Here is a 14,292-nt window from a genome sequence, read left to right on the forward strand (position 1 = left end):
GTCGAATAGAGTCACCAAAAAGAAAAAATCCCTAGCGTCGCCATAGGTAGACCTCCTTGAGAGAAGATGGCGCGAAAAGCTGAAGTTGGAAACTTTTGAAACCTCGTGCAATTATCTTTATTATGATTTAGATCGCGTTCATCTGCGAGAAAGTGATCGAAAGACGTCGCTCTGTTGCTGAGCAGCGAATATGCGTAATTATCATGCCGTAAAGACGTATCGTCGCGCGAGAAAGAGAAGGATAATTTATCAAAACGGATCGTCGGCGGGGAAATCTCGATCGAAAACTCGCGGCACGCGGCTCGATTTACGGCTAAACGCGCGTTTGTCAATGACACGTTGATGGGAACCGGCGATAACTCGTTCGGCGAGATGATTTACGGTGAGTGAACACGGTGGATTCTCTCCTTTTCTCTTCTGGCGGCACCTGGCTTTCATTCGCAACGCGTTTTGCACGTTCTGGCCGGTGATTTCGGCGCGTAGATTCCGGAGTCGTCGTACCGTGACTGACCGGCCGCGCGGTTGAAGTCGTTTTTACTGTTATGCTTTCAAGGCCGTTAACTCACGCCCACGGTGGAGTTCAGATCCGCGAGTAACGCTCCACGATGCAAGTCGGCTCCTCGTATACGTGTGTATACGTACATTAATTCCATTATCTCTCGCACGCGGACGATCGAGCGTGCGTATGCAAATCTTTGCAATAACTTTTTTACACGGTCTTGCGAAAGCGTCGCTCACGGACACCTTCCACGCCTGTTCGCGTCCGTGAGAATGGAAATTGTGCGTACATAACGCCCAAATTGAAAAAACCGGGAAAAATTTTTGAGAATTTACGTCCGAGCTTAATATTGCGTTAGTTGTATCATTCTGAGTTGTTCGTTTCTGGAGGATTTATTATTAGGAATCTAATCTTATGTATTTGGTTTGCTAACGTTTGTCACATATTATATATAGTAGAGATTTTGCTTTGAACGTTGCAACTTTACTAAGTGTGTGAAATATTAAGTGTACAACTTTTTACAATGTGTCCCGCAGACAAGAGAAATTTGCATGAATTTCTCCACCTGTCTTTGAATTAACAAACAATGCAATAAAGCCCAATTGCTCATCTACCTCGTCATTGAATTTCCTACCAATTCGTAATCACGAATGTGTACGTTTCAATTCTCAGTCTCGAAAATATAAATTTGCACGAGCCAGCAAAACGACAAACGCTCGTAAAAGCCGGATGCTGAATGCTCATTTTATCATCCAAATTGTCCCCTCGTTCGTCATCGAGGGAAGAGTTTCGTCGCGTCATCGGCAGAATTCAAAATGCAAATTCGAAATAAGATTATCCAGCCATGGAAATTATAAAACGAGCGACAATATTGTCGCAGCGTATTGGCGGGCTGACTTAAATTTCATAATAACCAGTGTCAAAGCCATCGAGTTTCATCGAGCTTCCCTCTATGTTCGACCATGTCGAGGGCTGTGCTCCTGACATTTTGTGTACACGCATTTCTCTCTCTCTCTTTCTCTCTCACAAACACACACACATACACACACACACTTTGGGTTCACTTCTCTCGATCGGGCTGGGTGCGCGAGTGGGTGCATAGGTGCATACTCTGTGGCTCGTGTAGGAGGTGGAGCATTCAAGCTTTATCGGTCGTAAACACGCGAGTAATTATCGTGGCCGGCCATCTTGGCCCGCAGACACGTCACATCCGGTCACTGACCATTCAATCGTTGCGATCCGAACTACGGCTAATAAATAATTCAGAAACAATGAGGGAAATCATCTCTCGCCTCCGCTGAAAATCCAGCTTGAGCGCGCTGAACTGCTTGATTGTGTTAGCCGGGCAGTGTCGATCATTCGGACTTTTCGATCATTCCCGTGGACTTCAGTGATATTAATAACGACGATCGGGTAGCTTTGGTAATTTTTAAATTATAACTAAACACAAACGAGTGAATTTGCAAATATGGTCATACGTGATTGATTTCGTTCGTTGATTTCGAAACAGTCACGAGATTTTAACACTGAGGCGTATTTAAATACCCCCTTCGCTAGTGGACGGATTTCAATCGCCAGGTTTTAGTCGAAGTTTAATCTTACATGTTTTCACATAAATTATTGTAGTTTCTATATTTTCAAAGTTAATCAAATCAAATAAAGGCTCAAGCTACTCAAAACAAGAAGAGAAAGACCGGACATTCGGCTTTCTCAGACTTTACATAGGTATCGATATATCGGACCTATATTAGTACTTAGAAGATTAAGTGGCCTCAGGACACAAAGGGTTAAATTGAGAATTGGTAACGAAGTTTTTCTGATACACAGTCGCCTCGAGTCACGATTTTTAACATACTTGTTTGTGAGAGAGGAAACTTGATTGAATCGGAAATAATTAAACTGCCGGAATCTGAATCTTTTCAGGGATATAGAAAAGATTTTTAATTAATCTCCAGAACATTCACGCCGACGCATCCTCTTGTTTACGACGACCAAGTTGCTTCTACGTATCTCTTTTTAGAGAATCTTTAAAATTAAAATCTTTGATTGTTAAGAATTCTTAGTCGATTAATTTTTTCCCCAAAGTTATATTTCAATTTCAATGAAAGTGACCGCAAAATTTATCATTGGCATTAAACTCGACGTCACTGGATATAACGGAACGAAGGAAAGATTGAATGAAATTTAATAGAACGCGAGGATTTAATTAACTGGATCTAAGACAGAGAGAGGGTTAAGGCACGGGTGTGTCGCGCGGCTTTGACGCGGCAGAGAATAAAAGGGAAACTCTAGTAGATGATTGGTGTTCACCGTGAACCCTCGAGCGGCTGCCCTTTCGGAAGGGTAGAGTTCAGAAAAACAACAGAGAATATATAGAGGAATCCCATGGCCGGAGAAGGGTGAGAGGCAACCCCCTGCCCCGATGAATATCGACTTGGCCAGACTTGCCTCTGCCTAGGGATCAGATTAGACACGACTGACCGAGTCTCGTGGCCATTTAAACGCTTTGTCAAAATCCGAACGTCATCACCGCTGGCTGCGCTTCTGCTCGAGCGCTCCGAGAGAGAATTATATACCCCCCACGTTAGCTTTGAGAATTGAGATGAATTTAATCCGGCGGAGTTACAAGTGGCGCACTGGTACACATGTGCACGTTGTAATGTAACATTGTGCAGTCAGGTCGTATCGCTGGTGAAGAAGCATTAACAGAACTACCGTAGAGAACTAAAGTAGAAAATTTCAAAGTTTCAAGTCTTCAGAAATAATATTCAAATATATAAAATATATGAGATATATTTCAAATTTTGACCATTTTGGTAATTTTAAATAGCGCAGAAATTTACAGGGGACCGTGAAAAATTCCTGAAATGAAAGTTAAACGTAAATCGCAAAGAGAATGTTTATATTTATAAATTGTGCGAGCCGACGTTGACCAAGCGATAACACTTTATCACTGTAATGACATATTGATATTAATTAATCAGATAAAATCAGCTTGAATGGAGTACGATTTATATATACGAAGGAAGTCGAGGAAATAAAGTTTTAATACCTTGGTACACGAGTGAAAGAAACAACATTTAATAGTACTGTTACAAACAAACATATACATCTCTAAATATTAATAAATATGCTACATTTATAAGTACTATACTAAACATATACTATACTGCATTAATAATCTCTAAATATTAATAAATAGAGACATTTGTTGATATGATAAAAGCACATAAGCACATTTACACACACACACATATATATATAATAATTTCTCGGTCTTCAATAAGATTACCTACGCGCAACGAGAAGAAAGAACCAATTGAATGTATAAAAATGAAAACAAAGTGTAACAATAACATACAACGTAACAAATAATATAAATAAAGATAAAAGAAATCAACAAGAACGTACAAATGGTAAAAAGATTCGCGACAGAGTGAAGACTCGTAAAACCTCGTCGATCGTCGAGAGGTGAATGAAACGAGAGAAAAGGAAACAGAGAGAAAGAAAGAGAGAGAGAGAGAGAGAGAGAGGCAACGAAAAGAAGTACCATCGGGGGAAAATGGTTTTCTCGATGGTTGGCTCGCGGTCTCTCGTCTTGCGGTTATTTTCGGGCCGCTCTATTTCTGTTGGCGCTCCCTGCAACGCGCGCGCGTCGAAGTTTGTTGATAAACTTATTTCGCGCGAAAGCGCGACGAGGAGGGGAGATGGCGATCTCGCGGGCAAAAGACAGCGAGAAACGACACCGGGGACCCGTGTACGAAAATAAAAAGGATTGGCCAACTGCCAGAGACCACCTCCTCCTCTTATATATTCTTCCGAGAGGAGAGTTTCTCGCAGGCCCCATGCCAAGCTCGCCACCTAATTTATCCGTAAAACGACTCAACGACCGATCGTCGAAGCTCTCGCTTTGACAAACCGATCCTCCGTTCTCCAAGCTCTCGCTTTTCCTCTGCCCTGATCAAGTTGGTCAAATGCGTTTGTGGTTCGAAAAATCGCTGGCCACACTCGACGAGAAATTCGCAGGTTTTCAACAGTTTTCGCCGAATTGCATGTGAGAGTTTTTGGAAAAATGTTCGAAATATTCGAAGGCCCAACGATTTCTCAAATTTCGCCGAGAATCTGAAACAAATCGCGTATATTTTCCATTCGAAGGCTGTTCGAAATACGCAGTCACACGACAGTAATCGAAATTTCGAGAATTTTCAATTTAACGTTATCAGACTGAGGAGTCGAGAGTTTTTTTTTGGGGAGGGGGAGAGGGAGGGTTGATTCGGTTATTTGTAGAAATTCTATTGTCGAGGCATCGCGTTAGACAATGGTGACGTCTTTTCTTGAGTTCGTTCGTGTCGTGCGACTCATCGTTGAAAATTAAAGTGGCGCTCTTCGCGGAGGAATCGATGATCGGCGCCGAGGGGAAGTAGGTCAATCCTCGCGAGTTCGATTTCCTTCGTTTGTGTTTCAAGTGGCTCGTCGTCGTCGTCGTTGATCGTCAAGTTCGCGCGTAGATTTCTCCTGACCGTTCGAATTGACCGTTGGTAAACTCACCAATGAAAATAAATTAACTTCGGTCCTTGACTCTTCGAGGTTTAGTTCGAGTAATTTCACTGTAATCAGTGATAAAATATTGAAGTTCAGACAATGAAAAGATCAATTCTTTCCACTTCTCTCTCGCGATTCGCCTGTACGGCAGTTAGTTTCTTGTCTGCGCGAGACAGTCGCAAGAAACAAAAGGACCAACGCGAAACGTCGGCCAAGAAAAGGAAGATGTTCCGTCGGTGTGGCTCGACGAGTTCGTCACGTGTTGCCCATACGGAATCGGCTCGTATTTTTTCAGACTCTCGTAACTCGTCAGCCTGCCCGTTGCTTGTCACAGGGTGTTTCTCGTGGACGGGAGGAAACGTGTCGCCAAGCAATGGTCGACGAACCGAGCGATCAGTGATTCTCAATTCCCACGTTGCAACTCCAATTTTCTATCGACGTATTATTCTCAACTATCATCGGACAATGAAACTCAGTCAAAGTACCATTGAAACGTTATCAACTGCCAAGTGAAATTCTGCCAGCTCGAGGCAAATTTCACTCAACGAACTCTCTCTGAAACAAATTAGTAATTCGCTAATTCGCGAGTTCTCTGCTTGTAATTGTTACTGTTTGGTTAGTATTTAGCGATAGCCAATGGCCAGTGGCCGAGTGCGGCCACGTTGAGAGAATTATATCATCGGAGAATTTTTCTGCCTTACGCAGTTTATCTTCGTCGTGCAAACGTAACTTGGCGTTACGCAACCCACGCGGTTGGGTAATCATTAACTGTGAACGATATTCCCTCCCGTTTCCAATTGGATTTCGTGATTATACCCGTGTAATTTCCCCCTTCCCCCGCCATTCCACATGTTCTCACCGTACTTTCGTTCTTTTTCGCTAACGCGCACTTCCCCTCAACGCGTTTCACCACCACCGTGAACCACGTTCTATCCGTGAGAATACTCAACTTTCACGCAAAATATTATACATTACAATTTCATTTCACGATCGATATAAACAACTGCAATTTACAATACGATATAGACAATATATAAAGTACAACATTGTATAGTGTGTAATATGTACAGTGATACAATTTTTTATGTATCATGATATAATTATGTAATTATGTCATACGTTATAAGTTTATAAGTATAATATTATACAATGTGTATAATATTAATATACAGTATTATATAATATAATGCAATATACTACACAATATTGCAAGTGCAATATACTATACAATATTGTATAGTGTATACAATATTACGATACGATTCAATATACATATAATATAATATAATGTACAATATACGACATAATTAGGTATTACATTATATTGTACATTCCAATTTTATAATGTAATACGCATACAATCTTGACGTATAAATACATATACATATATAGAGTATATAACATTTCATTATATTTTTGTATTTTGTCCAATTGCTTGTCGCTTAATTCTTTTAAATTTCACTGTGAGTTGCCGCATGGTCGGAAGGGAAAACGTAAAAAAAATGAAGTATCGACGGTGCTCCCTCCCGGTTGGTTAATCGTCCGTCAAAACGTGGAAAATGAAATCTGGCTGGTATTGTCGCCGGTGAAACATCGCCTGCGGGCCTTCGCTTTTTGCCTGGGAAAAAAGATTCCTGCGCACGTGAACGAAAATCCCGGCGACGAAAAAAGGGGGGGATCCAAAATGCAAATAAAATCTTTCACCGTACGCGAAAATTCATATCCTGTCTGAATGCGTCGTATTTTTTTTCGTCGAACACCACCGAGAATCCTCCACCGTATAATTTCGTAACTTTTGATATATATACATAGGCATGTATACACACACATACACACACACAAGCTGGCTCTGAAATTTCTCTCGCTTTCAGCTGAAAATTCGCTGCTTCCGCGTTCGTTTTATTTTTCTCTGTTATCATACGTTCGAATTAACCGCGAAATGGTCGTCAGTGTTTTGGGTGATTCAATCGCCCGGTCATTTTCTTCGCATTTATGGACGAAATATCGTCGGATGTTCGCAGTTTTGTTTTCGAACGTAGTACGCTCGACTTCTGAATTTTGACGCCTGATTCTTGTTAGATTATCTGCGATTTCTTCAACGATATTCCAATTCTGGGCAGAATGAGATTCATTTCAATCGTTCGTCTATCTCCCAGGGAGATATCCTAGACACCAATGAGCAAATTCCAAATGCAAACCGGCGCAAACAGATTCAGTTTGGAACGTGGAAACCTCCCGTTGGAATCACAGCAAATATCAGTCTCGCGTAGAGCGTATCGCGTATTCGATTAGAAATTACGGGTTTCGGGTCTCGCTTTGAGGTCGCGTCGAATTCCGGTGACCTGGTTTAAAGCGCGTCGAAACGGGCGCAAACAAGGCGTGCGTTTGAACTCTGCGTCGCTGATCGATCGGAAACTTGAAATCGACGCCGAATTTTCACGGTTTTCAACGCCTCGTCCTTTCGCCAGACGTTCAATCGCATTTGTATTGTGTGAATTTGATGGGCAAGGGTCTCTGAATCACGACTGGAGATCTCAAGGAAAGATTTGTCACTTGTGAGTTCGATATTCTCTTGAAAACGAGTTATAGATCTATTAAGATCTAAGTATTATAAAATTTTTTATAATGTTATGAGATCTACTGTATAAAATAAAATAAACTCGCAGTTATAGAATACTTTGTTATAGAATATATAATAAATTCTCGAAGAATGAAATTGTGAAATACAACTGCCAGAAAGGACATATCAAAATAATTAAAAACTGTTGTATCTCGCAAATAAAAATCCAGCGTCACATTTCAGTCAGCACAACGCACAATATATTTGACAGCTTGCTCAAGTATATCTATTCTAGTGACTCTCTTAACCAAACGAATGTGTGAATCATCTCATCTCGATTCCGCTTTCTACGAGATTCCGTATTTTTGTCGCAAGTTCTTTCGTCACGTTTGGAATATCTATAGTAGATCCAGAGATAAACCAGAAAAGACTCGCAGTATGATTTCGAAGCATGAATCACGAAGCATAAAATCGCTCCAATCATTTTTCGACTCGTTCTCGTTAACCTCTTGCGTTGGAATGACATGCCCACGCACGTCGAGAACATTTTGTCCCCCAAATTGCAACGCTTCCTCAGTTTCAAGTATATTTAAGTGAAACAAAACAAGGCAGAACAAATATTAAATTCATTACGTCTCAATAATTTCTATCCAGTGATCGTCCTACCGACGAATTGTTGTATATACGGGTTTGGTCGCTCGTTATGGTCCGCAATCAGTTGCCAGCGCGAGTGGTAAAAAACAATGATCGTCGAAAGTTTGTTGCCCGTCTGGCCAGCGTTTCGCCCTCGTGTTCTGAGAATAATAGTTTGCGAAACGGAGAAAAAAAAAGACAGAGAGAAAGAGAGAGAGAGGAGGTGAGTTAAAATGTAAAGCCAAAGTACGTTCGGGCGCTGTTCAATTACGCAGAGCGTAATGCCGGCGGACCTCGACAGGAGGACAAACCGCAGTCGCTAGGAGACGCGGAACGTCGAGTTTGCGAATGCAGCCATCCAACGTTACATGCACACGCGTGTCCCCATGTATTCTCGGTACATAGAGGTCTGCGCATCGGATAAACGCACCCCACGTATGCAACGCCGTTGCCCGCTCGAGTGCTCCTCTCCCCCTCCGGGTAATAACAGTAAATCCTTGGTAATAAATCCCTCTGCCCTGTCTCCTCCCTTCGAGCTCTCCCTGCCCCCCTCTTTCTCTCTCTGTTTCCTCCTTCTCTTCCTCTCCTGTTCTCCGCGCGGAGCAGAATTTCACGAGTCATCGACACGCTTTGCGAAAAATTGGGTCAATATCGCACGTTCGAAAGTTGTTATCTCGGCTGAAAGTGCTCGCGGAGTTAAATTAATTATTTATATTGACTTTCCATCTCTCGCGTGAATTCGTGAAATCATCGAAGCGTCCGTAAGTGAGAAGTGATTGTCTCACGCGAGAGAGGGCAGAAAATGAATTGAATTCGCTCTTTCACTCGCACGATCCCGCTGACGTTGAATTGTTGATCTGCCATCGAGAAGCAGATCGTTCGAAATTTTAAATCATAAATTATCGTAGTATCGTTGTCCACCAAGTTTTTTTTTCATTCCTTTTCGTCCATGTGTGGATTTTCCTCTTTCCTCGAACTTAGTCGCGTGCAATTAAATTTTTTCTTGACACACACTCGTGTGTCAATAGTTTCCTTGTTTTCAACCAACGAGTGTGAAATAATTGTAAACGATCCCAATCAAGCTCAGAATTAAACATCATTCGCCTGATTCGCTGCAAATTTTCTCAGGCGAGATTTCCTCAATCGACAGTGTTGAACTATATCAAAGTTTGTCAAAAACGACCGAACCTAATCTAATTTTTGTTAGAAATTTGTATGTGAATAACGTATTTTCAACAGTTTAAATGATTTTTCGAAAATGAAAGCTTGTGCAATTTATTCAGTCATCATAGAGTTTGAATCTTCCCATTTTTTTATTATTAATGTTTCTGATGGAGGTTTTATACTTTAGTCATCGGTTAAATTCTTTTTCAACTAATCTGTAATTTAATGTTCAACAATTGAGCGTGACTGTCAAATCATTTTTGCCAACTCTTGTCGTATCGAAATTCTAGTCGGTCCAGAATTATACTTATAAACATATATATATATATATATATATATATATATATATATATATATATATATATATATATATATATATATATATATATATATATACATCGTGTTTCATCTCACTGACGCTATCTCGTGATCGTTTCCGTCCTTTCGTTAGATTCGAACATACGATTTGTTCGTAGGGTGGCGGACCAAGAGCCAATTCCTCGGATTTGGCAAGATTTGAACAGTGTCGAGGATACTGCGAATCCTCGATCGGGGTCAAGGAGATGAAAGCTGCGAAGCGTTGTGGATACAAGGGATTGAGATAGCGAATTGTTTGTTTAGCGAATTAGTAGATCGTTTTCTGAATACATACGTACGTAGATCTCTTCCTAGATGATCGACTGACGCCCTTTTTGTATTTTTTTTTTTTTTTAAGTGAACGATTTCGTTCAAACGATCAGTTTAGAAATTTTCTAGATGAAAATGTTTTAGCTTGCAAGTGCAGATTTCGAACCGAAATTACGAATCCGTGTGTGTAAAGATAAGCATTTTTTACGAGTAAATATTTGAAACGTAGATAAAACGTCTTTCATTCCAGATATATATATTTTATAGTTCTTATATTTTTGCGAAATGTTTCAATCCTCAACCTGTAAACTGTGTTGTTCAAAATGAAAATTAAAAGACCAGGACGATGTCCGTTCGATTATAATTTACAAATGCAATTGTATGAATTATTGAAATTATTAAATTGTACGAACTATCAAATTACCGAACTATATAGATTCTATTAAATTATCTGCTATATTATGCAATCGTAGCGTCAATTACAACTGTAAATTGCAAATTATATTGTGCAAATCATACGTAGTCGATTTTTTCCTTGAATAGTCAGTAATATCGTTTATTTGCTTCAATATCAATTCGTCGATATCATCGACGAAACTTGACCGTTAAATTACAGCAGTTATTTCGATAATTTTCCAAACAGTAAACTATGAAAAATGAAATACGCGTGAAAGAAAAGAAAATCAATTACAAATTCGATCTGTCAATGCTCCGACAAGAACAGATACCTAATGTAGCTATTCTGTGTTTGACGAGTTCACTCCGTCATCGACCCAAATGCCTGCTCACTTTTAAAAACAGAGCCACACAGCCAACAGGTTAATGGCCGTTGAATTAATCGCGGTACACGCGTCTCGGACGGATTAGCGAGTCTCCTCCGTAATTGCTAAAACGTGATGCAACGCCGAATCGATCGACCTTAATCGGCAAGGATGAACAAGGGTGTACGAGCAACCTTCCACTTATCGCGTAAACACGACCACTCGCGATCGATAACTGTGATTATACCTTCGATGACATGAATTGCGAGCAGCTCTCTCGGAGAGAGAGAGAGAGAGAAAGAGAGAGAAAGGAAAGGGGTAGACAACGTAATTTCTCATTAATAGATTGTGTAGAACGTGTTATGCATTCGTTGGAAATTTCGTCGCTCGCATAAATGCATGTACAAAAAATACATGTACTGAAAATGCGCCTGGGTCTCGTTTCACTCGTGACTAACCTTTTCATTTATCATTATACATTTATACGCATTTATACGTTCCATTTTCGTATCAAAATATGCTTCGTTTTGATGCGAGAATGGTTTAGAAAATGCGTGAGAGTGAAGCGAAGCGCGAATGGTTGATTTCTGGATGTTCGCGCGACGCGGAAATATCTAAATATTTAACACACTTGCGATTACGTTAGTTTGAGTCGCACTGCGGCCATTTCGTTAAACTCACTTCCCGTTTTTTAGCCCCTTGCGCTGGCAACTGGCTGCGCGGACCATAACGAGTGACCGAATACCGTGTGTACAATAATTCGTCGCTTTCGTTTTCTTTTGAACACGTCGGCACGACTGTCACTGGATAGAAATTTTTTTGTTTCACGTTTAAATGTATACTTGAAACTGAGAGAAACGTGGAGCAAAAAATTCTCGACGTGGCGCGTGGCACAATCATTGCAGCGCAAGAGGTTAAAGTCACTATGTCAAAGGAGAAATGATCAAAACCGCCAATGATTTAATTATGAGATACGAGATTCAGTTAACAGAATGACAAGTATAATTGTAACCGTAGCTGAACGTTAACTTAACGTCACACGAACGAAGTAGGATCATCATCCAAGGTGCAGTCGACTGACCAAGCGTTCAATTATTGTTTCAGAGAAGAACTCGGCGCGCAACAGTCGAAGAAGACGCGTGAGCGAGGGGGCGAGTCGCGACAAGGACGGCGAGAGCAACTTGTCCACGCGGCAGGAAGATCGCGAGAACAAGGGGCCACCGTCCGGAAGGCCGAGCAACCGCATCCCCCGAACGGTGTTGGAGGAGGCGAACAGCGCGTCGAGCAGCGCTGCGAAATTGCGAAAACGTGGCACCGCGGTAAAAAGTCCGGTGGAGAGCGCGTCGCAGCGACCGGTGCGACGAAGGCCGAGACTCGGTTGCCAGGGTGGTGCGAAAACCGAGGCGGAGGAGGACGTGGTCGACGTAAAATCCACAAACGAAAAGGAGGAACGGTTGAGCGGAGTAAGACCAGCGGATCAGGAAGACTGCGCGAACGAAATTGTCGGCGAGGAGAACGAGGATCGGGATAGTTGCGATCCGCTGATCAAGAGGCTCAGGACAAATCCGATCGGCAGGAAGCTCAGGTCCGAGCGAAAGGGTGGTAAACTCGGCGAGGAGGCGGCATCGGACATCGAGGGGACAGAGGAGGAAGAAGATAGAAAGGAGAAGAGCGCGGAGGGTGAAGGGGCGAGAAGCGAGAAGCTCGAAGAGAACGAGGCGAGTCAGTCGAGGGAGCGTGACAGAGAACCGGAGCCTCCACCTCCGGACAAAGTAGACCCTGGAGGCAACACGGTTCTTCTTCAACGAAGGCAGTCGACGAACGGATCGGATCGAACGGAGGAAAGATTCGAACGCACGAAAGCGGACGCCAGAGAGAGGAGGTGTAAGGAGCAACAGCCGCAGGTGTTGGTGAATGGATCGGTGCTCGACTCGTCGCCGTTGTCGGTGGTGGACAAAGCGGCGAGCGTGCTGGTTGACACCAAGGCTGGCTTGCTGAAATCCGACTCGTCGTCGAGGGGTAACAGCAAGAAGAGCGTCCCCGAGGAGGAAGAGGACGACGAGGACCACGGGAATCGGGAGGAGGAGGAGAACGGCGGTGGCCGAGGAGGGGAGGAAGCACGTGCACGGGCAGAGGAAGAGGAACAGCAGGAACAGCAGGAAAAGCAGGAAGAGCAGGAAGAGCAGGAAGAGGAGGAAGAGGAGCGAGGCTCGCGAAGAACCGAGCTGACTACCGAGCTAGGCACGGAGGATAGCGTGGGTAGCGTGAGTGGCGTGAGGGCGGCCAGTGTCGAATCGGTGGTCGAGCTGCTGGAGTCGAGCAGTCAGGACTCAGGCTCCGTGCTGGAGAGGCTGAGTCCGCTTAGTGGCAGCGGCGGCGGCGGCTCTGGCAGGCAGAGCCTGCTCCTGGAGCAGCAACGGGAGCAGGAGCGCAACCGGCACAACGAGAGTCCTGTCATTCTAGCCGAGAGACTGAACAAGCCGCCACCGCCGGTAGCTGGTCACCATCATCACCACCTGCAGCAGTACCATCAGCATCACCATCACACACCGTCGCACCATCATCAGCAGCAACGTTACTCGTCCGGTAGTCCGGTGATACATCATCACGCGCAACAACCGTCGCAACAGCAACAACAGCAGCAGCAGCAACAACAACAACAGCAGCAGCAGCAGCAAATACCGCATCCGCATCAGGTAGCCAGCAGTCCGCATCATCATCATCAGCAGCAGCAGCAGCAACAGCAGCAGCAACAACATCAACAATCGCAGCAGCAGCAACAGCAGCAGCAGCATCATCATCATCAGTTGGCCTCGTCTAGCCTCCTCGAGGTGCAACAGCAGTCTCACACATCGAGGGGCGGCGATGAGGCCGGCCTCATGGAAGTGGAGGCCGGGGCCGGAATACCTGGAAGCGGAGTGCTCGCTGGTGTGCCAGCAGCGGTCGGTATTCGAGCGGTGGGCGCCGCGGCTGGTAGCGGTGCCGCGAATGCAGCCTATGGAGACAGCGGTTCCGACAGCGGGGTAAGCTCCTTGAGGAGCGCTGGCTCCGGCGACGAGAGGAGCGGCAGCAGAAGTTCCGCGCTGAGCATAGACGAGACCACGAGCTCGTCAACGCCGACGGCAGCCACCACGCCTGCTAGAGTCTGGCACGTGCAGAGCGTCCAGCATACCTCGTTACTCATGGCGCATCCTCAACCACCTCCGAGCGCTGGACCTAGTTCAGCGGCGGCAGCTGCCACTGCTCCGCCGGTCGGTTATCAAAACCCTGCACCACCACCGCCCGGTCATCATCATCCCGCTGTCGCGTCCGAGATGCTTTGGAGGTCGCAAAGGTATCCACCACTGCCGCACTCGTTGCTCGGGCCCGCTCAACCCACCACCGAGGAGATCGTCGAAAGGGAGAGGATGCTTCGGTGAGTCTTTCATTTCTTTCGTTTCATTGTCACTGCAACGCGCGAGGTTTACTTGATTTTTAAATTGTGTCGTTTCGTTTCATTTCTCGGC

General features: G+C 44.0%; 1 protein-coding gene across 1 annotated transcript in view; it reads left to right on the forward strand.

Annotated features, from left to right (window-relative positions):
• LOC122535931 (probable JmjC domain-containing histone demethylation protein 2C) overlaps positions 1-14,292 on the forward strand; it is a 154,451-nt gene that overhangs the window by 18,246 nt on the left and 121,913 nt on the right. The window contains exon 2 of the mRNA XM_043667861.1: positions 11,891-14,201. Within this exon, the coding sequence (XP_043523796.1) occupies positions 11,891-14,201 (2,311 nt within the window). The remainder of the gene's footprint in view (positions 1-11,890; positions 14,202-14,292) is intronic.

This window comes from Frieseomelitta varia, unplaced genomic scaffold (genome assembly GCF_011392965.1).
Source record: "Frieseomelitta varia isolate USP_RPSP 00005682 unplaced genomic scaffold, Fvar_1.2 scaffold_790, whole genome shotgun sequence".
NCBI lineage: Eukaryota > Metazoa > Arthropoda > Insecta > Hymenoptera > Apidae > Frieseomelitta > Frieseomelitta varia.